Here is a 25798-nt window from a genome sequence, read left to right as displayed (position 1 = left end):
GCTCCCTGTTGTTTTTAATGTATCTTAAATGTCTGCTGTGTTAGCCACCAGCTCTGCTGAGCCACCTATCTAGATGGCCAGGTTACCTGTCTGGATTATCGTTTTTGATTGTGCTTTGAAGTTTTATAATTTTTGCTCGTTTGTTTGTTTTTTACAAACTCCCCTGCAGCTAGGAAGTTCCTGGGTTAGGGGTCGACCTGGAGCTGTAGCTGCTGGCCTATGCCACGGCCACAGCAACACCGGTTCCACTCTGTGACCTACCCCACAGCTCACAGTAACGCCAGATCCCTTAACCTGCTGAGCAAGGCCAGGGATCGAACTCGCATCCTCGAGGTTACTAGTCGGGTTCTTCATCTGCTGAGCGACAAGAACTCAAGTTCTGCTCTTATCGATTCTCTGCTTGTTCCGCTTCTCACATGTGAGTGAGATCATGCAGTATTTCTCTCTCTTTGTCTGACTTATTTCATTTAGCATAATGCCCTCTGAGTCCAGCTCTGTTGTTGCAAAGGGCAGGATTTTGCTCTCTCTCAGGACTGAATAAAATTCCATTGTGTGTATATGTCCTGCATTTTCCTGATCCGTTTGTTCATTGATGGACACTTAGGTTGTCTCCATGTCTTGGCTACTGTTAATAACGCTGCCGTGAACCCCAGGGTTGCGGATGTCTCTTGGAGATCTTGTTTCCGTTCCTTTTGCCTATATGCCCAGAAGGAGAATTGGCAATTCTATTTTTAATTTTGGGGGAACGTCCATACTCTTTTCCATAGTGGCCACACCGATTTGCATTCCCTCCAGTAGTGTATGTGTGTGTGGGGGGGTCCTTTTCTCTCCACTCCCTCTCCAGCGTTGGTTATTTGTAGACGTTTCGAGGACGGCCCTTCTAACCGGTGTGAGGTGATGGGTATCTCGTTGCAGTTTAGATTTGCGTTCCTCTCACATCACTAGCGATGTCGAGCATCTTTTCATGTGCCTTTTAGGGCCCACAGCTTAAGACAGGGCCTGGCACACAGGGGACCCCCTGAACGTTGAGTGGACTTGTGTGGGTGCTTTTCTACCCCGTCCGCATCACCGGTCCTTGCTGGCTTTGCTGGTTCCCCTCAGGCGTTTCCTGGTTCTCTGCCTGGCAGACTCTTCCGTTCCTCCTCCCTTCAGAATCTCTTCCTCCTTCCTCGTGGGCTCTGATACAGCATCTTGGAGAGTCTTCACGCAGTGCTTCTGGGACGGGGCCGTGACATGCGTTTTTTTGGCCTCAGCGCTAGATGCTCAGTGCTTGTCCTCGCATTTGCGGTGTGATTACCACCAGCTTGTTTCTCCCTGTTTTCTTTTCTTTCTTTTCTTTTTTAAGGCCGAACCGGCGGCATATGGAAGTTCCCAGGCCAGGGGTTGATTTGGAGCTGCAGCTGCTGGCCTACACCACAGCCACAGCGACGCAGGATCCTTAACCCACTGAGTGAGGCCAGGGATCGAACCCGCATCCTCGTGGATACTAGTCGGGTTCATTACCGCTGAACCACAGCAGGAACTCCTCTCCCTGTTTTCATGTACCCCTATTCTGGTACTTTGTCCTTAGTCAGAGATTTTGAGTGTTCTGGGATCCAGAAGATTAGGGTTCAGATATTTGCTCTGTGACTTTTGTTTTCAGCCATGCCTGCAGCACCTGGAAGTTCCTGAGCCAGGGATTGAACCCTCACCACAGCAGGGATCCTCAACCCACTAGGCCACCAGGCTACTCCTATTTTTTCTTTAACTGAGGTGAAACTTGCATAACAGAACTGACCATTGTAGAATGAACGGCCCCGTGGCATATGGTAGAGCCACGGTGTTGTGAAGTCACTATCTACGTCCAGTTCCAGCCATTTCCATCACCGCTCTATCCTTTCCTACCCCCTGGACTTTCTGAGTTAGCATCTTCATGAAATGTGACCACGAGTGTGGACCTTCTGATGGCAGGTCAGCGTACACTCAGGGCCTGTGTGTGGTCAGCCCTGAAACCATCTGCACATGTACACACACCCAAGGCCAGCTCGCAGCTCTGCTGTGTATGCACACAAGATTGGCTCTCATCCGGACTGACCTGCCTCTTGCCTGCACCCTGGAGGGGCGTGGGTGTCTCCCCACCACTCAGTGTGGTGCTGGGGAGAAGAGCTGCTTTTTACAGGACACCAGCCGCGGAAAATGTATTGGTTGCCCGAAGCCAGCCCCCTTTGTGGATGCAACCCAGACGGTGGTGCAGGTAGAGGAGAGTCTGCTCGGGCTCAAGTGCCCCTGCATCAAGGTCCAGCCCTGTGGTCTGCTCAGGGCACTGGGATGCTGCGCCTCTGGTGTCTGGGGTTCGGTGGTGCAGGTGCCAGGGGGAGCTGTGGCACACTAATCCATAATTGACTAGTTCATTAAATTTTAAAATGATGAGTTAGGGAGTTCCCGTCATGGCTCAGTGGAAATGAATCGGACTAGTATCCGTGAGGATGCAGGTTCAATCCTTGGCCTTGCTTAGTGAGTGGGGGAGCCGGTGTTGCTGTGAGCTGTGGTGTGGGTTGCAGACACAGCTTGGATCCTGCATGGCTGTGGCTGTGGTGTAGGCCGGCAGCTGTAGCTCCAATTCAACCCCTAGCCTGGGAACTTCCATGTGCCACAGGTGTGGCCCTAAAAAGCAAAAAAAAAAAAGAAAGAAAGATTAGTTAGGGACTTCTGTCATGGCTCAGTGGGTTAAGAACTCTGAGGATGAGGGTTCAATCCCTGGCCTGGCTCAGCGGTTTAAGGATCCAGCATTGCCACAAGCCATAGTGCAAATTGCAGCTGCAGCTCAGATCTAGCATTGCTGTGGCTGTGGCCTAGGCCTCAGCTGCAGCTCCGATTCAGCCCTAGCCCTTGAACTTCCACATGCTACAGGTGCAGCCTAAAAAGAAAAAAATAAATAAATCATGAGTCAGAGTCTGCATGTACTTTGATGTACAGCAGAAATTAACACAAAATTGTAAATCAACTACACTTCGATAGGATATTTTTAAAATTTATGAGTTATAGCAGATCTCATTTAAAAAAATATATTCCTGGTGTTCCTGTTGTGGCTCAGCAGAAATGAGCCTGACGAGTATCCATGAGGATGTGGGTTCAATCCCTGGCCTTGCTCAGTGGGTTAATGATCAGCGTTGCCGTGAGACGTGGTGTAGGTCACAGAAGTGGCCTGGATCTGGTGTTGCTGCAGCTGTGGTGCAAGCCAGCAGTCACAGCTCCGGTTCAGCCATTAGCCAGGCAACTTCCACAGGCCTCACCTGCGGATATATGTAATGCTCCTGGTATATTCCACTTTTCATTTCTTCTGGGTAAAGTGCTTTATGTGAGACTCTCCTAAATAGATACGTTGACTCAAGATGCTATTTTCATTCTCTTACAGGGTTTTTTTTCTCCTTCAGAAAATAACTTGCAAATGACACCTCTGTCGTGTGCTCAGTACTTAGCCTGGCGCATCGTGGGGAGGGAACGCCCAGGTTACACATGTGTTGGAGAGGTTTTATTCTTCCATTTGAAATCTAATTTCATTTGCTCACCAGAAATCCCATATGGCACTGCTCCTTCTTTGCGGCTCTCCATGCTCCTGAATTTCATTCTAGCCTCACAGCCCTCAAGCTAACAGAGGCTAATTTTTAAAAAAGATCATTAGGCTTCTACTGTAGCTGCCTCAGCAGGGAAGGGACTTTCACCTGATTGGTTGGTTTCTCCAGGGTTTATCGCTCTGCCTTCTCCCTTTGTCACCATTTTGATTGCTGCAGTTTGTTCATTTAGGGCATATGTATAAGTACAAATGAAATATATTTTCATGTTTTTTGGAGTTCCCATCGTGGCTCAGTGGTTAGCGAACCCAGCTAGTATCCATGTGGACACAGGTTTGATCCCTGGCCTTGCTCAGTGGGTTAAGGATCCAGCGTTGCCATGAGCTGTGGTGTAGGTCGCAGACTTGGCTCAGATCCCGTGTGGCTGTGGCTGTGGCTGTGGTATAGGCTGGCAGCTGCAGCTCTGATGTGACCCCTGGCCTGGGAACCTCCGTATACTGTGGGTGGTAAAAGCGAGGCCAGGGATCAAACCCACAACCTCATGGTTCCTAGTCGGATTCGTTTTGGGAACTCCTTTACTTTTTTTTTTTTTTTTTGCCTTTGGAATCTGAACAGAGAAGGCACATGCATTTCAAATCTCTGTCCTATTATTTTTTCTTTCCTCCTACCACTCACTTCACTTCCTTTCTATCCTGTCCATGGGCTGCCCTTTCAACAGCTTTTAATTAAAATGCTCCTTTTTTGTACTTTGGTTCTGGGCTTCCGAGACGTCTGCTCTTAGCAACAGTGTGATTTAAAAATAGCAGGATGGTCACGTGGCCTCAGCCGCCTCGTTTCTGTGCTTTCATTCTTGACTGGAGCTCTTCCTCTGCGGGGGCCTGGCTCACTCAGCCCCTCTGAGAAGATGGGGTGGGGCAGGGAGGCTGCCAAGCGGCAGGAACCCTCAGGGCTGGCATCCTTCCTGTGTGTTCAGAGCCCAGGGAGCGCTGCAGACCAAGGTGGCAGTTGTCAGGGAAGGGTCCCACTGCATGCAGTGTCGCATCCTGCAGCCCTTTGTGGTCCTGGAAGCTGTCGGCAGCACCGAGTCTTTGTCCCTGTCGAGTGGCCAGCTCGCCTGCCCTGCTCGCGAGCGCATCCTGGGCTCCTGTGGTTGGGGAGGGTGGCCGTGCAGCATGGGGCTGGGTCTGCCCCCTCTGCTGTCCCCAACGGGTCACCTGGCCTCTCGGCCTTGGTCCTCTTGGTGTAAAACCGCCGTGGGAATGGGGTCTGCCATGTCCAGTTTTCTGGGTGGGTGGATACTGCCCTGTGTGTTTGTGATGCCTGGTTCATCACTAATATTTGCAGCTGCATCATGGCTTGGAGAGGGTCGGTGGGCCTATGTCCAGAGATGACCAGACGGGACCCCTGACTTTCGATGAGGGATGAACTTGTCTCACTGTGGGGCGTGGACTCTGGGAGGGCCCTGCCCAGCTTGTCTTTAGTATCCAGCAGTGCCTGGCGAGGGGGCACCACTGTGCCCGTGGTTGACCCCCTGTGGGCAGCGGGGCTCTCAGACCGGGAGCAGGGTGTCTCCCATCTACGGAGGTGTATAGCCCAGGGTGTCCCAACGTCCCACCTACCCCAGAAGGACAGGTGTCCACCAGAGCAGGGGTGGGCACGGGTGTGAGAGGCGGAACCACAGGGAAGGTGGTTGGTGCTGAGTCTGTGTCGGGAACTTGGACCTGTGTGTGTTGCCCCGAGTGGGAGGCCGGGGACCTCGACCTTCCCCGAGGTTGACAGTGGGAGAAGGACCTCACTGCCCTGCTCACCCCGCAACCACCACCAAGATCCAGCTGTGACCCGCGTCTCTCTCAGACCAAGACAGAGCGCACTTCGTCGCCGAGTTTCCCAGACTGTAGCTGCGACAGGCCCTCCATTGTGTCAAGCAAATTGTGAGGGACTTTTGTTTTTTTCTTTTTATAGCCGCACCTGCGGCATATGGAGGTTCCCAGGCTGGGGGTCAAGTTGGAGCTGCAGCCACTGGCCTACGCCACAGCCACAGCAACGCCAGATCCTTAACCCACTGGGCAAGGCCTGGGATCAAACCCCCATCTGCACAGACACCCGACAGTTCTTAACTCGCTGAGTCACAATGGAAATTTATAATACAAAGACCAAGGATGATAAGGGCTGGTGTTTACCGAGTGCTTACTCCGTGCAGTGGGCCTTGAATTCCGCCCCACACCCTCCAAAGACTCTGGACGGTGCTGCTCTTGCCCCTCCCTCCCTTTCCTCTGTTTCGGCTGAGGGACACGGGTCCCCCTCTGGTCCTTTGGTACCAGGCTCCATCACCGACTTACTGTTGCCAAAATGAAACATCCGTTGTTTCCACCCTAGCCCGGGGTTCATTGTGGGCACGAGCTCTGCCCTCGGTGCTGACCCACTGCCTGGCATGTGGAAAGCATTCAGAACTCATCCAGTGCCTAAAACTCGGGGTGGCTCCGGGCAGGGGTGGGGAAGCAAAGAGTGACTCACTGTCATTCTTGGATGCTGGAACGTGTTGTAGGGACCTGACCACAGGTCAGCCCTGCTCTGCTGTTAGGTTGCTGTGTGATCTTGGGCAAATCTCCTAACCTTTCTGGGCCCCCATTTCCTGGGCTAGATATTCTCCAAGGTCTCATCCTGCTTAAGTCCGTGACAGCCTCCTGCTGGCTGCGCAGAATAATTGAGAGCACGGAGAACAAAAGATGAATGATCAGGCAGGCTTCTGTGTTGTAGCAGAGACGAGGGTACAGATGTGAGATGGATTTTAGTGCTTCGCCAACTGCAGAGCATGCCCTTAACGTCAGCCAGCTCTCTAAGCAGCGTGTCATCTTCCTTCTGTGGCACAGGCAGGGGACGGAATGCGACTCAGAGCCTGTGACCACTCGCTGTGCCAGATTTCCAGGTTCCTGAGATGTCTTCTTAGGTGCTGAGCGGGAGCTTTGTACCAGTCAGGTGCATGGATGTTTATCCAGACAGCGACTTTTCTCATTTGATTTTAAACAAGCCAGAGACAGCTGGTGATGTAGACACCCGTGTCTCCTGTTCTTTATGAATAGAAATGGATCTGGTAATTCCTTCCAGCAAATTGAAGGTAGGTTAGAAGTGGGTTGGATCTTAGCTAGACACCAGTCACTTATTATTATTATCAATATTATTTTCTTTTTGGCAGCTGCAAGGCCTGTGGAGTTCATGGGCCAGGGATCAGATCTGAGCTGCAGTTGAGATCGATGCCTCAGCTGAGATCCTTTAACGCACTCTGCCTGGCCAGGGATTGAACCTGTGTCCTGGCGCTGCAGAGACACTGCCGATCCCTTTGCACCTCAGTGGGAGCTCCTAAACACCACTAATTGAAAAGCAAGATGCCTCAGTAGCCCTCTCTAGAACTGGCTGGGAAAGGTCCTTGACTTGCCTGTATTCTCTCAGTAGATAAGGAAGCCTTAAGACCTTCCTTACATGGTTTCACAAATGAAGTCACTGACAGCAGGAGATGCGAGTCGTCCTCCAGGGCCCTCAGCATCTTTGGGGTGGGTCACACCTCTGGCCTCCAGGTGGATGGAACAGAGCTGCGGGAGGGTTGGCTTCTGGGTGTTGTGTTCGCGTGCTTATTCTAGTTTCGGGTTCAGTTCTAAGTCCCCCTGGAGGAGTTGCGGCAAACGTCTCTGAATCATCCCCCGAGACCTCAGGGAAGGCGTAACTGCCCCACTTAAAGGAGGAGGAAAGGGAGCCGTTGGGTGGAAGGCACTTTGGTCGGGTGCAAAAGAGGAAGACAGGAGCCTGGACCCCTTAGTGGGGACTCCCACCGCAGTCGAGCATCCGTTCCTCAACCTTGGCTGCCCCCTTGGTGTTTCCACACCCCCACCCCGGGGAGGAGCGAGCACGTGGGGACTGCGGGGGGCAGGGCTCCAGCTCTTCTTACCCAGGAGCAGCTCCAGGAGGGGCCCTTCCTTCCAGCACTGCTCTTCTCTGGCTATCGATTGGTTTTCCTGCCAGTTTTATTGAGCTGTAACGGACAGCCAGCCCTCCGTAGGTTGAAGGTGTACACGTAATGATTTGACCTACACCCATCGGGAAATGATTATCACCGTAAGTTTAGTGAGCAGCCGTCATCTCATAGAGGCACAGAATTTAAGAAACAGAAAATACTTTTCTCTTGGTGAGAACGCTTAGAATTTACTCTATTGACAACGTTCATCTGTAGCATACAGCAGTCTTGATGATATCATTCAGGTTGCACATTCCATGCTTCCATCCCCAGACTTATTTATCTTATAACTGGAAGTTTATATCTTTTTTTTTTTTGTCTTTTTGTCTTTTTAGGGCCGCACCTGTGGCATATGGAGGTTCCCAGGCTAGGGGTCGAATTGGAACGGTAGATGCCGGCCTACACCACACCCACAGCAACACTGGATCCAAGCCGTGTCTGCGACGTACACCACAGCTCACAGCAACACCAGATCCCCAACCCACCGAGTGAGGTCAGGGTTCAAACCCGCATCCTCCTGGATGCTATTTGGGTCCATTAACCTCTGAGCCACGACAGGACCTCCAGAAGTTTATATCTTTGGACCACCCTCATTCAACTCTGCTTCTGAAAACCACAAATATGATTTTTTAAAGTTCTTTGTGGTTTGAATCCAACTTAAAGTTTTATTTTTTTATCTTTAATAATTAATTAAAACACAGATGATTTACAGTCTTGTGCCGATTTCGGCTGCACAGCAAAGCGACCCAGTCTTACATATGTGTACATTCTTTTTCTCAAGCTGCTTTCCATCATGTTCTATCCCAAGAGACTGGATGTAGCTCCCTGTGCGGTGCAGTAGGATGGGTATTGATTTTGACCAGGCCCTTTTCCTGAGTTTCCCATGGGCGTGTTGAAGCTCCTTTGACAGTGCTCACGTTACCCTGGTTTATTGTGTCTCTCTAGGTTCATTTCTTTGCTGTGAATAATTAATGGTGTGAGTGGGCGGCATGTTCGCAGGTGTCAGATCAAGATCCCACAAACAGGCTTTGCAGAGCCAGCAGCACCCAGCCAGGAGGTTGGTGCCAAGACTGAAGCAGGGGCCCAGGACACAAGGCCACCTGACTGGCAGGAGGCTCCCTGTGACCCGGGCCTGGTGGAGAGCACCCTCTGTGCCAGCCAGCTGGCCCCAGTGTCCAAGCTGCCCTGCAGCTTGGGGCGCCTCCGGTGGATGGGGGGTGGACGGGGGTGGGGCAGGGCAGGGCAGGGGGTCTCCTCCACATCTGCTGAAGGAGCTGAGGCCAGCTTTGCTAGCAGCCTGGCTGGGGGGAGGCGTCTGGTCTGGGGACAGATGCGCTAAAGAATTGCCCTTCTTCATTCTCACTGTGGGCTTCTCCATGAAGACTCCTGGTGTAAGCGGGGGGCGGCGGGGTAGGGGGAGCATTTTCCTGTCCTTAGAACAGAGCGAAGGATTTCACTATAATGCTCCTTTCGGATCTCCAGACGCCTGCCGTGGTCTGAACGGTTGTGTCCCTCCAAATTCACATGGTGACTCCTAACCCCCGAAGGTGATGGTATTAGGGAGTCAGACCTTGGGGAGGTGCCTTGGTCGTGAGGTTGGAGCCTTCATGAACGGGATTAGCGCTCGTGTAAAAGCCTGCAGGAAGCTCCCTCACCCCTCCACCCTATGAGGACGTGGTGAGAAGGCGTGAACCAGAAGGGGCCTCTCCAAACCCAACCATGAGCTTCATCTTGCTTGGACTTCCCAGCCCCAAAACTGTGAGATTTATGTTGTTGAAACCTAAGTAAATGGCCATCAAGAGATGAATGGAAAAAGGTGTGGTATAGATAGATAGATAGATAGATAGATAGATAGATAGATAGAGAGAGACATATACACAATGGAATATTACTCAGCCATAAAAAAGAATGCAATAACGCCATTTGCAGCACCATGGGTGGACCTAAAGATTATCATACTAAGAGGAATCAGTTAGATAGAGAAAGACAAATACCATACAATATCACTTATATGTGGCATCTAAAATATGACACAAATGAACCTAAATATGAAACATAAACAGACTCATGGAGAACAGACTTGTGATTGCCAAGGGGGAAGGGGCTGGGGAAGGACTGGAGTGGGAGTTTGGGGTTAGCAGGTATAAGCTATTATATATAGAATGGCTAAAGAATAAGTTCCTATTGCATAGCACTGGGAACTCTATTCAATATCCTATGATAAACCATAATGGAAAAGAATACTTTTTAAAAAGAATGTGTGTGTATATATATATGTATATGTATCTGAACCACTTTGCTGTGCAGCAGAAATTAACGCAACATTGTAAATCAGCTATCCTTCCTTAAAAATAAATAGACATTTATGTTGTGTATAAGCCACCCCGTCAGTGGTATTTCATTATAGCAGTTGGAACAGTTTATTGTGTGGCATTTGTCTTTTTTGATCAACCTCTCAAATGTCTTGCTTCTATATATATATTCTGTAACTCGATTGTTTTTTCACTATCAATATATTGTAAGTCTTCTCTAAACCGATACACAAAGCGACCTCATTGTTTTCGACGGTGGCGGCGTATTCCCTGGGGAGGTACCGTGGTTCATTCGCACCTTCCCTGACCGTCGTTGTCCCCTCAGGTTCGACCACTTTGGGCTTGTTTTTGCTCTTGAAGGCCCGCAGTTCCCTATCTGTTACTCTAAACTTTGAAGCAGCGCTCATAAACAACGTTTTGCATAATTCACTTTGAAGCAAGAATGGATTTGAACACAAAGAGGCTTTTCAAATTCTTTTTAGAACTCCCTCTTTTGTTTTCTTCTTTGTGGCCGCACCTGCAGCATATGGAAGCTCCTGGGCTAGGGGTCAAATCAGCAGGATCCCAGCAGCTAGGCAGTGCAGGATCTGTGTTGTGTCTGCGACCTAAACCACAGCTGGCAGCAACACCCGATCCTTAACCCACTGAGCAGGGGATCGAACCCGCATCCTCAGGGACACTATGTGGGATTCTTAACCCGCTAAGCCACAATGAGAACTCCTAGAACTCCATGTAGTGTGGGGTGTTAAAAGATAAAGTGAGGCGTATTAAACTTTTGAAGGGTTATCAGAGCAAACATCATTAAGTTGGGCAGCGCCCTGGGCAAGTGCTGGGGAGAAGCCCACGGACTGGAGCTGGGGTGAGGTGCTTACAGAGAAGCACGAGGAAGTGGTCTGCTCGGCTGCAGCTTAAGCAGTTGTCTGGTTGGGAAGCCTTGAGGCTGTTTCCGATTGTCCTTCGTAACCTCGAAGCCTGTACAGGAAGGACTCCGGCTTCACGTTGCCTATGGAGGGGTAGGCGACAACTCCGCACAGGCTAGCAGGCTCCTGGGCTCCTCGTTTAATTATTGTAACAAATGTTTTGTGTATCTCAGTGCAGATTCTGCTGGCCGTGGTACATAGCACGTGGTATTACGTAGCTTAGAATTCAGGAATCCAGCTGTCCTCAGGAGTTTGGGGAAGGGATGCTGCTCTGTCCCTGGACGCAGTAAACATCTTCCCGCGCTTTCGAGAACTTACTTGGTTGTGAGATCAATTTGCAGAAATAGAATTGCGGAAGCAAAGACTCTGTTATTTTATATTTTAATAAATCCTGTTAGGCTCCCAAAGGTTGTCACGCTGTCTGGCAGCCAGTGGGGCGTGAGAGCAGCTGCTTCCGACCGCCCTCGGCAGCACCGGGTGTAACACGGGAATCAGAGGACGCTTTGTGCTGCGTTCCTGTTAGTCACGTGCTGTCTCATCACAGGAGCCTCTGCTGCAGCGTCACTTCTGCTCAAGGCAAACCCCTGTGATGTGCCAGGAACCGTGGCGGGCACCTGGCTCTATACGCACAGAGGAAGGGAATGGGGCTGCTCTTCAGCGCTTGGTCTGCGGGAGGACAGATGCTTTAACCATGAACAGATACTGTGCTTGGTCCGAGCTGCAGGAGACCCAGCAGAGGAAGGCAGATGTTGGATGCGGGAGGGCGAGGGGTGAGGGGAGGCCCTCACAGGGCTGACCTTTGAAGGGTGAGGGGCAGTCCGGAGGCTCTCGTCAGGGTGTATGTGGGGAACCACAAGGCTGGAGAGTTAGGCTGGGGCTGAGATGCGGGAAGTGGGGTGAGGCTAATGGAGGGGGGCCTTGTGTGGCCTTCAGAGTCCCTTCTACACAGAGCACGGTGACAGCGCCCTCTTGGTCTTTCAGAAGGGCTACCAGCTCGGTGCCAGGCTGGGAGGTGGAGACCGCAGTGGAGGGGTTGCCCTGTAGGGAGGGCACGGAGGGGCCGGGTCTGACTCAGTGAAGGCGGGGCTGAGAAGCAAGTCCATGGGTTCAAGTGTATTTCATGAAAGATTCCATGTGCGGGTGAAGGGAGCCAGGAACTCAGGTCTCTGTGGGGCGGACAGTGAGAGACCGTGTAAGACGCTCGAGTTGCTTGCACAGGTCCTCTAACACATATGGTGAGAGTGCGGTGGCAAGGTGTGGGCCTGGGAGAAGAAGGGGTGGCAGATGACGCTGGAGCGGTGGCTGGAGTCACATTTGAAAGGCCTTGCTTGTGACGTCACTCAAAAAATGACATGTTTCAGGACTGATTGCCTTCTTTTACCAAGAAAAATGAAGAAACTTAAACACCTGCTGATAAATCTGATCAGTTGTGAGGATGATGCAATTGTCACACCCATAACACAAACTTTTTTGAGGCAGAACTCAAAAACATATCAAATAGGAGTTCCCATCGTGGCTCAGCAGTAACGAATCTGACTAGTATCCGTGAGGACTCGGTTTGGTCCCTGGCCTCACTCACTGGGTTAAGGATCCAGTGTTGTTGTGTGCTGCGGTGTTAAGTCGAAGATGCGGCTCGGATCTGGTGTCACTATGGCTCTGGTGTAGACCGGCAGCTACAGCTCTGATCCGACCCCTAGCCCTGGAACTAAGTGAACAGTTTTTTTAGCCATTGTTTTCATTGTTTTCAAGAGCTGACTGATAAAGTTCAAGAGTTTATTTTTAATATCAGTGTAAGGATATCAGGAGAGAACAGAGTCAGTGAGGGATTTAGGAGAAGAGGAAGTGGGGATATTCAATTTGGAGTTTCTGCACTACATCCAGGCAGCGGGGGCTGCACTTTTGCAGCTCAGGAGGCAGCCCGCAGACAGAGTGTAGATTCCAGAGTTCCAAGCATGTAAGTAGTAATTCGGCCAACTCGAGTGAAAGTCGAGCTGAGAAAGTACACCAGGTGTCAACCTGAATCCACTTCTCTAGACTTTGGAACTCATGGCTGCTAGAATCTGTCTGCCGTCCAGAGCTCATGGCCAAATGCATCGTTGCATTTCTGTTTGCCATGCTTGTGTTATCTCAGTGAACTTGACTCTCAGATTTCAGTTGTATAAGATCGTATGTTCATCGTCAATATTGCCTCACTGGCCAGAATTTTTTTTTTTTCTTTTTACTGCCGCACTGTGGCATATGGAAGTTCCCAGGCTAAGGGTCAAATTGCAGCTGCAGCTGCCAGCCTACCCCACAGCCACAGCCATGCAGAATCCGAGCTGTGTCTGCAACCGACACCACAGCTCAGGACAACGCTGGACCCTTAACCCACTAAGTGAGGCCAGGGATCGAACCTGCATCCTCATGGATACTAGTTGGACTTGTTACCCCTGAGCCACAGCAGGAACTCCCCTGTGGTGGGTTCTTAACCTGCTACACCACAGAGGGAACTCCCAGAATTTATTTTTTAATCTGAGCGTTCATCCACCCCAAACTATAGAAGGATTATTAGTAATATAGAAGGATAATTGCTTTCCAGGGTAGAGTGGAACAGAACCGATATTAAATGATCAGCAATGTACTGAAAGGAGTAAAGAGGAGACGCCTCCGCCAGAGAAACACAAGGGCAGAGTTTCAGAATCTGGAGCCTGCAGAGGCCCAAGGTTACGGGAAAGCCTCTCAGGCCGTCTTGGCTCGTGCCCTCACCTTGGTGCTGGTGCTGCTGGGCTTGGAGACACCAGCTGTTCGAGGGTCAGAAAGGCGAGGAAATCAGCGCTCACGAAGCACTGATTTTAGGGCTGAGAGTAAAGCTCCTGCACTGCTTCTCCACGCAGGAAGTGGGAGTGCGCCTTCCCTCCGTCAGCCCCATGTGCTGCCCTAAACCAGCTTTGGCTTGTTCAAGTTCGAGATGTTTCCTGGTAGAAGATGTGTCTCTGGCGGAGTGACTCACGGGGCACGTGTCCTCCCCGCCCTCAGAGTCTCAAGGTCGGGTCTCCTCAAAGCCACTCCGGTCCCCTCTTTGGAGCCGTCTCCATCCCTGGCCGCCTCCTGCCTGACGGCCATGCCGCTGGGCCGGGACTCACCTTGTGGGGAGGCCTTCTCTCTTCCTCTTCCGTTGACTTTCTTGCTCCAGGCCACCTGTGGGACTCTGGGAAGATCTGGGCTTCTGCACGTGGCTTTAGGGTGTGAGAGGCCTCTGCCTCCACCTGGCCTTCTGGTGGGGAACCTGGACGCCGCGTGCTCAGTCATTGCCCTGGGTCCCTGCAGAGGGGAGCCGCAGAACCGGCTGAGTGTATGTGGCACTCCGGGGTCCCCACAAAGCTTGGCTCAGATTCTTCATTGAAGTGACAGAAAACGAGGAGGAAGAGTGAATGCTTTGAGGAACAGAACAAGGCTCCCAGAGCTCCTGCCTGGCTATAACAACGAAAATAATAACCACAAGATCCTAGGTCCCCGGGTCCTGCTGGACCAGTGCCAGATGGGCAGATGGACCTTGGTGGCTGAGAAAAGCTCGGGATTTGAGTCGACGGAAAGTTCACTCTGACTCAGCTGTGTTTTTGTCGGTAAGAAACGTGAAGGCTGCCTCGGGCTGCAGCGGTGAGAGGGAGTGGGCGTTTTTCCCGATGGTGGGGACCGGGGTTGTGTTCAGACTGGGCATAGACTTCCCTGGAGAGGCCTCTGGACATGTGAGACCCCTTCTAGATGCTGAAGGGCCGGCTCCATCTGGAACAGGAGGCGCGAAAGGCACCAGTTGGGGCCCAGACGGAGGTTCCGTGGGGCATGTGCGGAGCCTCCGGTGGGGAGGCTGGAAGCGGGGATGCGTCCTGGAGGTGGCAGGGTGGCTTCCTGACTGCAAGGAAGACGGGGCACAGCCCTTCCGGCTCTTACGGGAAGACCTGCCAAGGGCACTGTGTGGGCTGAGGGTCCTGCCGGCCTCTGCCTTGCCCGCTGGACTGGCACTTCCCTTTGGAGTTTTCTCTGCCCTTGCGGGGCTGGGCGTCGTTTTCTCAAGGAGCCCAGGTTCTCCCAGGTTAATTGGAGATCTCTGAATGTGCTTCCCGATTCGAACTCAGGAAGCCTGCTCTGCCCTCCGGGAGACGGCAGGTGATACTGAAAGTCGTGGTGTCCTGGTGGTTAAGGACGTGGCACTGTCACTGCTGGGGCCTGGATTTCGATCTCAGACCCAGGAATTGCTGCATGCTGCGAGTGTGGCCAAAAAAACAAATAAATAAAAATAAAAGTCATGTAAGAAGCAGGTCCGGGTATCAAGATCCATGTGGTGTGTAATTGAGGGGAGCAGACCAGACGTCAAACTAAGACTCTGAGGTTTGGACAGGAAAACAAACGTCCTGGCAGATGCAGATGCAGGGAGAGAGTCGTCTGTGGAGATTTAACCCAGCAGATGCGGGAAGGATGCACCTTGGGCATGCAGTGGGCTTGATGGGAATTTACTTAAAATCCTAAGGTTCTCCTATTCCAACCTTGCTCCGTTCTTTGACACCAAAAAATTATATCCCCAGCGAACTCCATCTCTCGGCCTCTGCCCTGAAGTCTTGACTATATTTTAGTTATTCTACCAAATGCTGAGATGATTTTCCTTGAATCTGTTTAAATACAAATTACCATTTTGGGGCGTTCCCGTTGTGGCTTACAAACTCGATTAGCATCCATGAGGACGAGGGTTTGATCCCTGGCCTCGCTCAGTGGGTCAAGGATCCAGCATTGCCATGAGCTGTGGTGAAGGTCGCAGCCATGGCTTCGATCCAGTGTTGCTATGCGGCTGTGGTGTAGGCCGGCAGCTACAGCTCTGTTGACGGCTATCCTGGGAACTTCCACATGCCAGGGGTGCGGCCCTAAAAAGAAAAAAAATACCGTTTTATACCACATGAAAAAAAATTGATTTATCAACATTTAAAATTTTTAAAAATTTATTTTTATTTATTAATTTTTTTTTCTTTTTATGGATGCACCTGCGGCATATGGGAATTCTGGGGTTTCCAAGCTTAGGGTCGAATAAGAGCTGCAGGCCTACACCACAATCATAGCAGCACTGGATCTGAGCCGCATCTTCGACCTATGCTGCACCTAACCCACCGAGTGAGGCCAGGGATGGAACCCACATCCTCATGGACACTATGTTGGGTTCTTTACCCACTGAGCCACAATAGGAACTCCTATATTTTTTAAAGCGGAGTTTGTAATTTTACTAACATTGGACACTCCCTGACCTGATGTGCTGTCCTTCTGTCCTCTGAGATTCATGTGACTCGCAAGGTTAGGAGGGAGTGAGTCTGGTGCTTAGACCCCTCTCCCCTCCGGGACAGTGCAGGCTGGCGCAGGCTTACGTCACAGGCTCCTCAGACTCCCGAGGGGCCGTCCTGTTGTATTTGCATTTAATCGGGGCCATGACAACCTTCCAACTGTTGGCAGATGCAGTTCCAGGCGTGGCATCCTCAGGACCGCATCCTTTATCTCCTGGGGGAGAGGCTCTGCCCTCTGACTTTTGCCTCTGTGATGCACTGAATTACAAATTCACACCTGCTCAGAGCGGGCCATTCAGAAATTTGCGTTTGGATCCTGGAACACAGCGGAGAACACCTGCTTACCCGGGGCCCCGTTTCCACTAACGTACATACTCTTTTCCGTCTTCTGAAGCCACTGTGTGTACTTCAGAGTCCTAGGCCTATAATTAGATGTGTCTGGGAGTAGATTTAGTTAAAAGCAACGTCTGTTCCTCTCTAGTGCAAGCTTGAGGGTCTGGCACACAGAGGAGAAGGAAATGGAAAATTCCGTTCTGTTGTCTCCATCCTGATTGGTTCCAAGGGCAGCAGAGTGAAGGTCACAGGCTCAGTCCGTCTTCGGCTGTCCTTGGGGCCACCAGTGCCACTCAAGGCTTGGGCACGGGGAGCAGGAGACCTGGTGTGTCCGATGGTCACTTCCTTAGTAGCTAATCTGCCTGCTAGTGTTGGCTACTTTTGATTAAGCTCAGGGTTACATTCAACATTCTTCTTATAATTGAAGCTGTTTGGAAGGTCAGCAGGTGTGTGCTCAGGGCTCCAATTTGCCAGCAGCTTCATTGGAAGGAAGCGGCAGAGAGAAAGGCGGTTGACCGTGTCACCCCACGGGTAACCGCATGCTCCTTCAAGTGGCTGGCACGCCCCAGCCTCCACATCTGGAGCCAGGCCAGGACGGCAGACAGGCCACAAGTGCGCCTGCAGGGAAGGGGACTTCAGCTAAGCCCGAGGATATAAAGGGTGCTCTGTTTTGAGAAAAGAAAGCAGATAATCCGTTGACAAGGCGGGTTTCTGCTGGTATTCCAGATCTGGATCCAGAAAAGTGAGAGGCAGGGCACTTAGATGTTGAAGCTTGCCAACAGAAAGTAATTTGAATGAACTCAAAGTCAGCTGCTTTAAAAATATATATTTTATTTTTTAATTGATGTATAGTTGATTTACAATGTCATGTTAGATTCTGGTGTAGAGCAAAGTGAGTCACATATGTATATCTTTATAGATTTGTATAGATAGATCAATCACTTTACATATATATTCTTTTTCACATTCTTTTCTCTTGTGGTTTTTATAGGATATTAACTAGTTTCCTGTGCTACGCAGTAGGTCCTTGTTGGTTAGCTATTTTATATATACTAGTATATGTTATTCCCAAACTCCCAGTTTATCCCCCCACCCCTTTCCCCTTTGGTAACCACAAGTTTGTTCTCTATGTCTGCGAGTCTGTTTCTGTTGTTGTTGTTATTGTTTTAATTTTGTCTTTTTAGGGCTGCGCCTGTGGCATATGGAAGTTCCGGGGCTAGAGGTCGAATCAGAGCTGCAGCTGCTGGCCTACACCACAACCCCGGCAACGCCAGAGGCGAGCTGCGTCTGTGACCTATGCCACACGTGCGGTGATGCCAGATCCTGAGCCCAGTGAGTGAAGCCTGGGATCGAACCTGCATCCTCACGGACACTCCGTCGGGATCCTAATCCACTGAGCCACCATGAAAACTCCTGATTCCGTTTTGTAAATAAGTTCATTTACATAACTTTATGAGATTCCACATATAATTGACATCATATGATGTTTGTCTCTCTCTGTATGGCTCCCTTCACTAGTGTGATACTATCTAGGTCCATCCATGCTGCTGCAAAAGACATTATTTTATTCTTTTTTTAAATGGTTGGGTGATATTCCATTGTATAAAAATGAATATACTTCTGGAGTTCCCATTGTGGCTTAGCAGGTTATGAACCCGACTAATACCCATGAAGATGTGGGCTCAAGCCCTGGGCTTGCTCAGTGGGTTAAGGATCCAGTGTTGCTGTGAGCTGTGTGTAGGTTGCAGACACAGTTCAGATCTGGTGTTGCTGTGGCTGTGGTGTAGGCCAGCAGCTGCAGCTCTGATTTGATCCCTAGCCTGGGAACCTCCATATGCTGCAGGTGTGGCCCTAAAGAGAAAAAAAAAAATCAATATGCTTCTAATCTCCGTTCTTAGGCTGGTGCGTGTGTGTATAAGCCTCCAATATGTTGGCAGAGAGGCTCGTCTTTCGTGCTTCCTTTAACATAGGAACTAGGAAGCTCTAAGAGCTCAGGTTTCAAAGCAGCAGTGCTTCCTATGACTGTAACTCTGAAAGAAAAGCATTTTAGCAAATTCAGCTCTTGAAAGATGATCCACTCACTGAATTTTTAGCCCTGTTCCTGCTTTCCTCTTTTATGCCACGTTGACCGTTGCCAGCCTAGCATGGAGTCCAGGTACCTTCGGCCCTCCCTGAGCCCAGCGCTGGGGGGGCTCCAGCTGTAGTCAGGGGTCAGGCTGAATCTCCAGGCAACGTCATGGTGGCAGAGGTGGTAGGACAACGGGAGAGAAAAGGTTCTGAGCCGGGAAGGTTGCAGTGTCCTTTCTCCTAAGGTGCATCTCTCTGCCATCTGCGTTCTCCATCCTCTGCAGCCACCTCCTGCCCGTGTCCAGGTGCTCTTCATAGTGAGCGGATGAGCGGGAGCTTTCCCACCCGAGAGTGTCTTCTCGAGAGTTGCACCTTCTAGAATTTGATCATTGCAGCACATTGTAGAATTAGGAGCAAAAATGCAATAGCCATCTGACCCGTAGATGTCATGGGGGACCAGAAAGAACCCTTAGCCTGGCACCCTCGACAGCAGGAAGTCAGGGGACTTGCACCTGCAGCTGTGCAGAGCCTGCCAGCAGGAGGAAAGAAGCCCATCTAGACACCCCAGAAACTTGAGCCTGTCCCTGTTTGACCTGGGGCTTCCACAGCAGTAGCTTGGAAGGAATGTGTATATCCATCTGTGTGACAAAAATGTAAGTTTCACAAAACACGTCTTTTGTGTGACACCCTCTGATTTTTTTTTTTTCTTTTTATGGCCGTGGCATATGGAAGTTCCCAGGCTAGGGGTCAAATCCGAGCTACAGCTGCACTACAGCTATGGCAACGCGGCATCCAAGCTGCATCTGCCACCTGGGCACAGCTCACGGCAACACTGGATCCTTAACCCACTGAGTGAGGCCAGGGATCCAACTCGCATCCTCACAGAGACAGTGTTGGGTCCTTAACCTCTGAGCCACAACAGACACTCCCTGATCTTTTGTTGTTGTTGTTTTAGGACTGCACCCGAGGCATATGAAGGTTCCCAGGATAGGGGTCGAGTTGGAGCTATAGCCGCCAGCCTATGCCACAGCCACAGCAACGCCGGATCCTGGAACTCCCTGATTTTTTAAAAATTGACCTTAACCTTTGTAAGACGCATGTCACAACCCAATGACTTGATTTCATAGTCCGCTCGTGGGTCCCAATAGCTGAAAACCCCACTCTGTTGTATGATCTTGTGGGAACTTTGGTCGTTCTTTCCAACTCAACACCGTACCGTTTACCCGACGTCGCATCTTGCGGTGTGGGTTCTCTTTGTGAAGACGCTGTCACCCCCTGTAGAGTGTTGCTGGCGATTCGGTCCACGTGTGGTTCCAGGTTAAACCAAGACCTCCCTCAGGCGCGAGGGGAGAGAGCTGGCCGAGTTGCTGTCTGTGGCTCTGTCCCGGGGACCTCCTGCCCTTTGCCCAAGGGTTCCGTGCTTCCTTCACTCCGACTGTCACCAGGGTCCTGCAGAATCGCCACCTTTCCCTCCCCCTCCGCCTGGGCTTGGTTTGCCCTCTGGGAAATGCCACACCGTAAGCAATGCCGCTGAACTTCACCTTCCCCGCCACCTTCTTGGCCCCTTTCGCGTTCCCAGGCCTCCCTCCGCTGCGCTGTTCTCTTCTTGGTCCGTTCCAGCTGGTTTATTCGCATGAGCTGAACGGTTGTGGAGTCTCACCCAGTCCCTGCTAATGAGCAGCATCACGATGCGCCGTCGCAGTGATGGCTCGTCCACAGTAGCTTGTAAAAGCGAGGCCAAGGAAGAATAAGAAAAGCAAGTCGGATCCGAGGTGGGGGCCTTTTGGCGATCAAAGAGGCAGTGTCTGTGCAAAACACCTTTTTGGTGTGTTGGCCAAGTCCTTTCTTGGCTTCAGCAGACAGTGACCTGGGCTGAGAGGAGGCATGGCATCCCTAGCCTCTTGTTTCCTGAGCTTATTTCAACACGGGGTTCATAGTATTTGCCTTGTGTGTTAAGGCATTGGTGAACACACCACGTTCTGGCATCGAGAACGTGAAAACGTGACCAAAGCCTGTAACCTTCGTTCTCACTTGTATTAGTCCTCGGTTTTTAAGTAATAAATCACTGCAGACTTAGCAGATTGAAACCACCTATATTTATTATTAAGATGCTTGGGCAGAGCTTTTGGGGGTCCTCTGGTCCAGGTATCACACCAGCTGAAACCACGAGGCTGGCTGGATTGTGCCCTGCTCTGGAGCGTGGCATCCTCTCGCACATTCATTCATGTTGTTGGCAGCGTGGTTGTTGGACGGAGGTCCCAGGTTCCTTGCCGACCGGCTGGGGGTTGCACCCCGCTCTGGGAGACCACCCTCAGTGCTAGCCATGTGGCTCTCTTATAGCTGCTTCTTTAGAGCCTGCAGGAGAGCCCCTGGGTGGATACAGCAGTCTCAGCAAGATACCCCTTATGTGATAATCCGTAATCACGGGAGTGGCCATCCCTTCGTAGTCACAGGACCCTCCCCACTCAAGGGGAGGAGATCACGGGGCCACGGACTCCAGGGAGCAGGAAGCTGGGGCCCTCTTTGAATTCTGCCTGCCACATCATCACACTCATCATGACTCTAACATAGTCGCTAAAGACTCTTCTCCTTGCAAATTCATGCTCGGAAACGGTCCCATCTCTTTTTATTGACAGTTACTTGTCTGAACACCCCACACCCTCAAAGTGAGACATCCTTGATCTCCCTTGAGTGCACCCTTCCCTGCACACACAGACACACATGTGCACACAGGCGCACATGTACACACCCAGGAGGTGCTGTGTGTGGGATTTGCAGATGTGCGGTGCATGTGGTACCAGTCCAGCCCTGGCCAAGACCCCTGGTTGCTGCACCAGACATTTTCCTTTCCGCTCCATGCTTGGCCTTCCTCTCCACACTGTAGCCATGGGGCTGGCAGCACTAGCTGCTCTGGAGCCAGCACTGCTCGCCCGGCACTCAGGGCCCTGTGCTGGCTCATGTCATAGGCAAGCTGGCTTTCTGTGTGGCCTCTGCTCAGATGTCACAGTCTCAGTGACTTGTCCCTGAACAGCCAGTTTCCAATTGTCTCATCTACCCCCCACCCCATGCTCTCAGCCTGCTGGCCTCTGCTTTATTTTCCACGCTAGTGGAACTTGCTGCTGTCTAACCCAGGTCCTGTTTTTCTTGCTTAAGTTTTGTCTCCCTCGTCTAGAAAGAAAGCTCCTCGGTGGCAGGACTTGACTTCCCTCCAGGTTTTCACTGCTCCACCCCCAGGACCCGACACAGACCGAGTTCCTAGTGGCACCTGGTTGGATGCCTGGGTTGTGAGAACCAGTAGCGGTGGTTGGTTGCTTGGTTGGTTTTGGCCACCCCTGCAGCCTGTGGAAGTTGCTTGTGGCCAGGAATCAAACCTGTGCTACAGCAGCGACCTGAGCCACTGCAGTGACAACGCCAGGTCCTTAATCCACTGAGTCACACGGGAACTCCCCAGTAGTGTTTTATTGTTGTTTTTTGGGTTTTCTGGTTTTTGGTTGTTTTTTGTTTTTTTTGTTTGTTTGTTTGTTTGGTTTTTTTTGGCTTTTTAGGGCCATGCTCCCGACATATGGAGGTTCCCAGGCTAGGGATCGAACCGGAGCTGTAGCCACCAGCCTATGCCACAGCCATAGCAACTCAGGATCCGAGCCGCGTCTGTGACCTACACCACAGCTCACAGTAGCACCGGATCTTTAACCCACTGATCGAGGTCAGGGATCGAACCTGCATCCTCATGGATACTAGTCAGATTAGTTTCCACTGAGCCATGACGGGAACCTTCTGTTTTTTGGGGTTTTTTTAATGGCTGCACCTGCAGCGTATGGAAGTTCCTGGGCTAGGCCTACGCAACAGCCACAGCAACACTAGATTCGAGCTGCATCTGCAACCTACACCACAGCTGGTGGCAACGCTGGATCCTTAACCCGCTGAACAAGGCCAGGGGTCAAACCTGCATCGTCCCGGAGACCATGTCAGGTTCTCAACCCTCTTGAGCCACAACGGGAACTCCCCGGTAGCTTTTTTCATCACACACTTACACTCTGCCAGCTGTTGGTCAGTTAAAACAAGCTAAACAGGAGTTCCCGTCGTGGCGCAGTGGTTAACGAATCCAACTGGGAACCATGAGGTTGCGGGTTCGATCCCTGGCCTTGCTCAGTGGGTTGGGGATCCAGCGTTGCTGTGAGCTGTGGTGTAGGTCGCAGACGTGGCAGGGCACTGACAGCATGTGCCCTCTCTCCGCAGATGCCGCCCTTATGAAGACTGCTGTGGCTCCAGGTGCTGTGTGCGGGCCCTCTCCATTCAGAGGCTGTGGTACTTTTGGTAAGTCATGACCCCTTCTGGTCGAGGATGCTTCCCACCCACCCCCCTTCCCGTACCTCTGCCCAGGCAGTTTGTCACAGCCTCGGCGACATCCCCTGATCCACCTGAGGCCCTGGTCTCTGGGCAGCCTCCAGAGAGAAAGCAGGTACATTTGGGCTGACTTCATAGCATGCACTCTGCTCATGGGGTTCTCAGAAAGCTCGTCCCCGTTTCCACCGACTGGCGACTTGGAAAGAAAAGTGATTCTTTTGGCAGCCAGACTGTACACCAGCCTCGTCCTTCCAAGGCTCCTCCGGCCGTTTCTAAGATGGAACTGAGGCCAATCGTCTTAAAGAATCAGGGCGTCCGGGAGTTCCCGTTGCGGCTCAGCAGTAACAGCCCTGACTAGTATCCAGGAGAATATGGGTTTGATCCCTGGCCTCACTCAGGGGGTGAAGGATCTGGCGTTGCTGTGAGCTGTGGTGTAGGTGGCAGATGTGGCTCGGATCCCTCATTGCTATAGCTGCAGCTCTGCTTCGACCCCTAGCCTGGGAACATCTATATGTGGCAGGTGCAGCCCTAAAAAGAAACAACAACAGCAAAAGGGAGATGGAGAGATAGGCTTCCTGTGGCAAGGATGGCAGCGCATGTGCGGAAGGGATTTGCCTAAAACCAGGAGAGCCTTTCCTGAGCCTGTCCTGGAGGCAAAGCCCACAAAGGGTTAGGGACCCAGCTTCGAGATTGAAGCATCTCCATGGCTTTGAGATTCTGGCCTCCCTGACTTCTGAAGACTTTCAGGCCTTTCCCCGGTTCGTGACAGCAGCCACTTGAATTTTGGGGGACGGTTTGCCTTTCTGTCCTGAGAGCGCCTCCTCAGGTTTGATGAGGAAACCGGGCGGAAGCGGGGGGCCACAGGCCAGGGGTCCTTTGGTAGGACAGCCTCCGGTCGTTCTCACCATCACCACCTCCTTGGGGGGCTTTGGCTGTTCGAGGGCTGGACCCCCCGTCACGTCTGGCCCTGAGCAGCTGGTGGTGCTTCGCCCTATTGCCGGGTTGCTCGTGCCTCAAACTGTAATAGAGGGAGAATCCTCTTAGCCTGAGATTTCCCAAACATGAACCCCTCTGGCTACTGGTCAGGGTGGAGGGACTGGCAGCTAAGCAGGGCGAGGAGGACCGGGAGAGGTGGCAGTTCAGAGCTTCGTTGCCTTCACGCGGGCCTCCTCGGAGCGCGCCTCCCGGGCCTTGCGATAGAGGGAAGCCGGCCTGACGGGGTGTGAGGGTTCAGCAGGACATCAGGGTGGCCGCAAGCACCAGACGAATGATGAGGAGGTTGTGGAAAGGCTCCTAAAAATGAAAAAGCTTGGAGTTCCCTGGTGGCTCAGCAGGTTAAGAATCCGGCGTTGTCACTGCTACGTCAGAGTTTAGGTATTATGTGATTAGAGAGAAGGAATAATTGAGAGCCCAGGAGCGCTCTGAGGGCCTGACTGCCTGAGCAGTTTCTGTCGGCCTCCCCAGAGCTGCTGCCTGAGCTGGCAGCTGGTGCTTGGGAGCTGCTGGCTGGCATCACTCAGGTCTAGGCGCTCAGCAGCTCAGCGGATCCCTGCACAGAGGCGTCTCGTGAGCGCCTGGGGAGGAGGGCAGATCTCTGAGGTCGGAGGGCCAGATGCCAGGTTTGGTCAGTTTCTTTGAGTTGAGGTGCTGGTGCCCGCTTCTAAACCGGGGGTGCCACCAGGGAACACCTGGAGCGGACATCAGAGGATGCTTGGTTTCCACCCATGCGTTCCCTCCCTCAGTAAGCATCCCGCATCTGGATTCACCAGGGCCCCACGGAGAGGTCCTTATGGAGAGGCCCTTCCAGCAGCCAGGCTCCGCAAAGAGACAGATGTCTAAACAAGTAATTACACCTGGAGATTTCGTTTTTTTTGTTTTTTGTTTTTCTTTTTAGGGCTGCACCCACAGCATATGGAAGTTCCCAGGCTAGGGCTTGAATTAGAGCTGCAGCTGCTGGCCTCCACCACCGCCACAGCGACGCTAGATCCAACCCATATCTGTGACCTACACCACAGCTTGAGACACCGGCGGATCCTTAACCCACTGAGCGAGGCCAGGGATTGAGCCCGAGTCCTCATGGATACTGTGTCAGGTTCTTAACCTGCTCGGCCGCAACAGGAACTCCTGTACTTGGAGTTTCAAGCCAGCGTCCTGGAAACAAAGCATGGAGCCTCTAGTGCCAGAAAAGTTGGGGAAAGCGCACAGCTTCTGGCGGGTCTCGGAAAGGCCCTTCCTTGTCAAGGCAGCGTCCTGTAGGCTCAGGGACCTAAGAATTGGCCTGGTGAGAGGGTGATGGCCTGCCACTGGGGCAGGTGGGGGGCTCTGAGCTTGGGAGGATGCAGCTGGCCGTGGAGCGAGGGCGGGCTCCTCTCCAGGCTGGCTCCACCGACTTTGGAGGACTTCCGGCTCTTTACCACGACACGGAGCTTCTGGAGGATGCTTTTGGAAGCCTCTGCCACCTCTAAAGCACTTCGTCATCTTTAGGCAGGATAGGCTGGTGAGTCCCTGGGATTGGAAGGGGTGCAGAGTTGGGAAGCGCGCTGCAGCAGAGTGCAGCCTGGCAGGTCAGCGCCGCCCCGCTGCGGGGCTCCCCCGGGGCCGGACCCGCAGGGCCACGGCTGCTGCCTGGCGCGCCTGGTACCTGCGTCCAGCGCTGAGCACTGCCTTCCCAAGTGCTGGGGGAGGCAGGAAGGGATGGGGAAAAAACCAACCGAACTGATCCTTTTGATGAGAGAAAAACACAAACCTCTCTTAGTCCCAGACCAGCAGTGAAAGAGAACCACTAGAGGGTAACCCTGTAGCTCCCCGCACTTCCAAGGACTTTTCCTGCCTTAGCGCCACTTCCCACCCGCGTCCTGCTTCCTGGCTTTCCCGGTTACCGGCAGCTCATCGCTCCCCTGCCCCTTGTCAGTGTCTCTCTTAAAGGACTTCTCAGACTTGGGTTTCAGTAAGGAAGGAATCCCGT

General features: G+C 52.0%; 1 protein-coding gene across 2 annotated transcripts in view; it reads left to right on the top strand.

Annotated features, from left to right (window-relative positions):
- The window catches only part of VOPP1 (vesicular, overexpressed in cancer, prosurvival protein 1), an 85936-nt gene that overhangs the window by 41635 nt on the left and 18503 nt on the right, over positions 1-25798 (top strand). For both annotated transcript variants that reach the window (XM_021079345.1, XM_021079346.1), the window contains exon 3: positions 22726-22803. In XM_021079345.1, coding sequence (XP_020935004.1) covers positions 22726-22803 — 78 coding nt within the window. The remainder of the gene's footprint in view (positions 1-22725; positions 22804-25798) is intronic.

This window comes from Sus scrofa, chromosome 18 (genome assembly GCF_000003025.6).
Source record: "Sus scrofa isolate TJ Tabasco breed Duroc chromosome 18, Sscrofa11.1, whole genome shotgun sequence".
Classification (NCBI taxonomy): Eukaryota; Metazoa; Chordata; class Mammalia; order Artiodactyla; family Suidae; genus Sus; species Sus scrofa.
The sequence above is the reverse complement of the archived record's forward strand: the minus strand, read 5'-3'. Positions and strand labels throughout refer to the sequence as shown.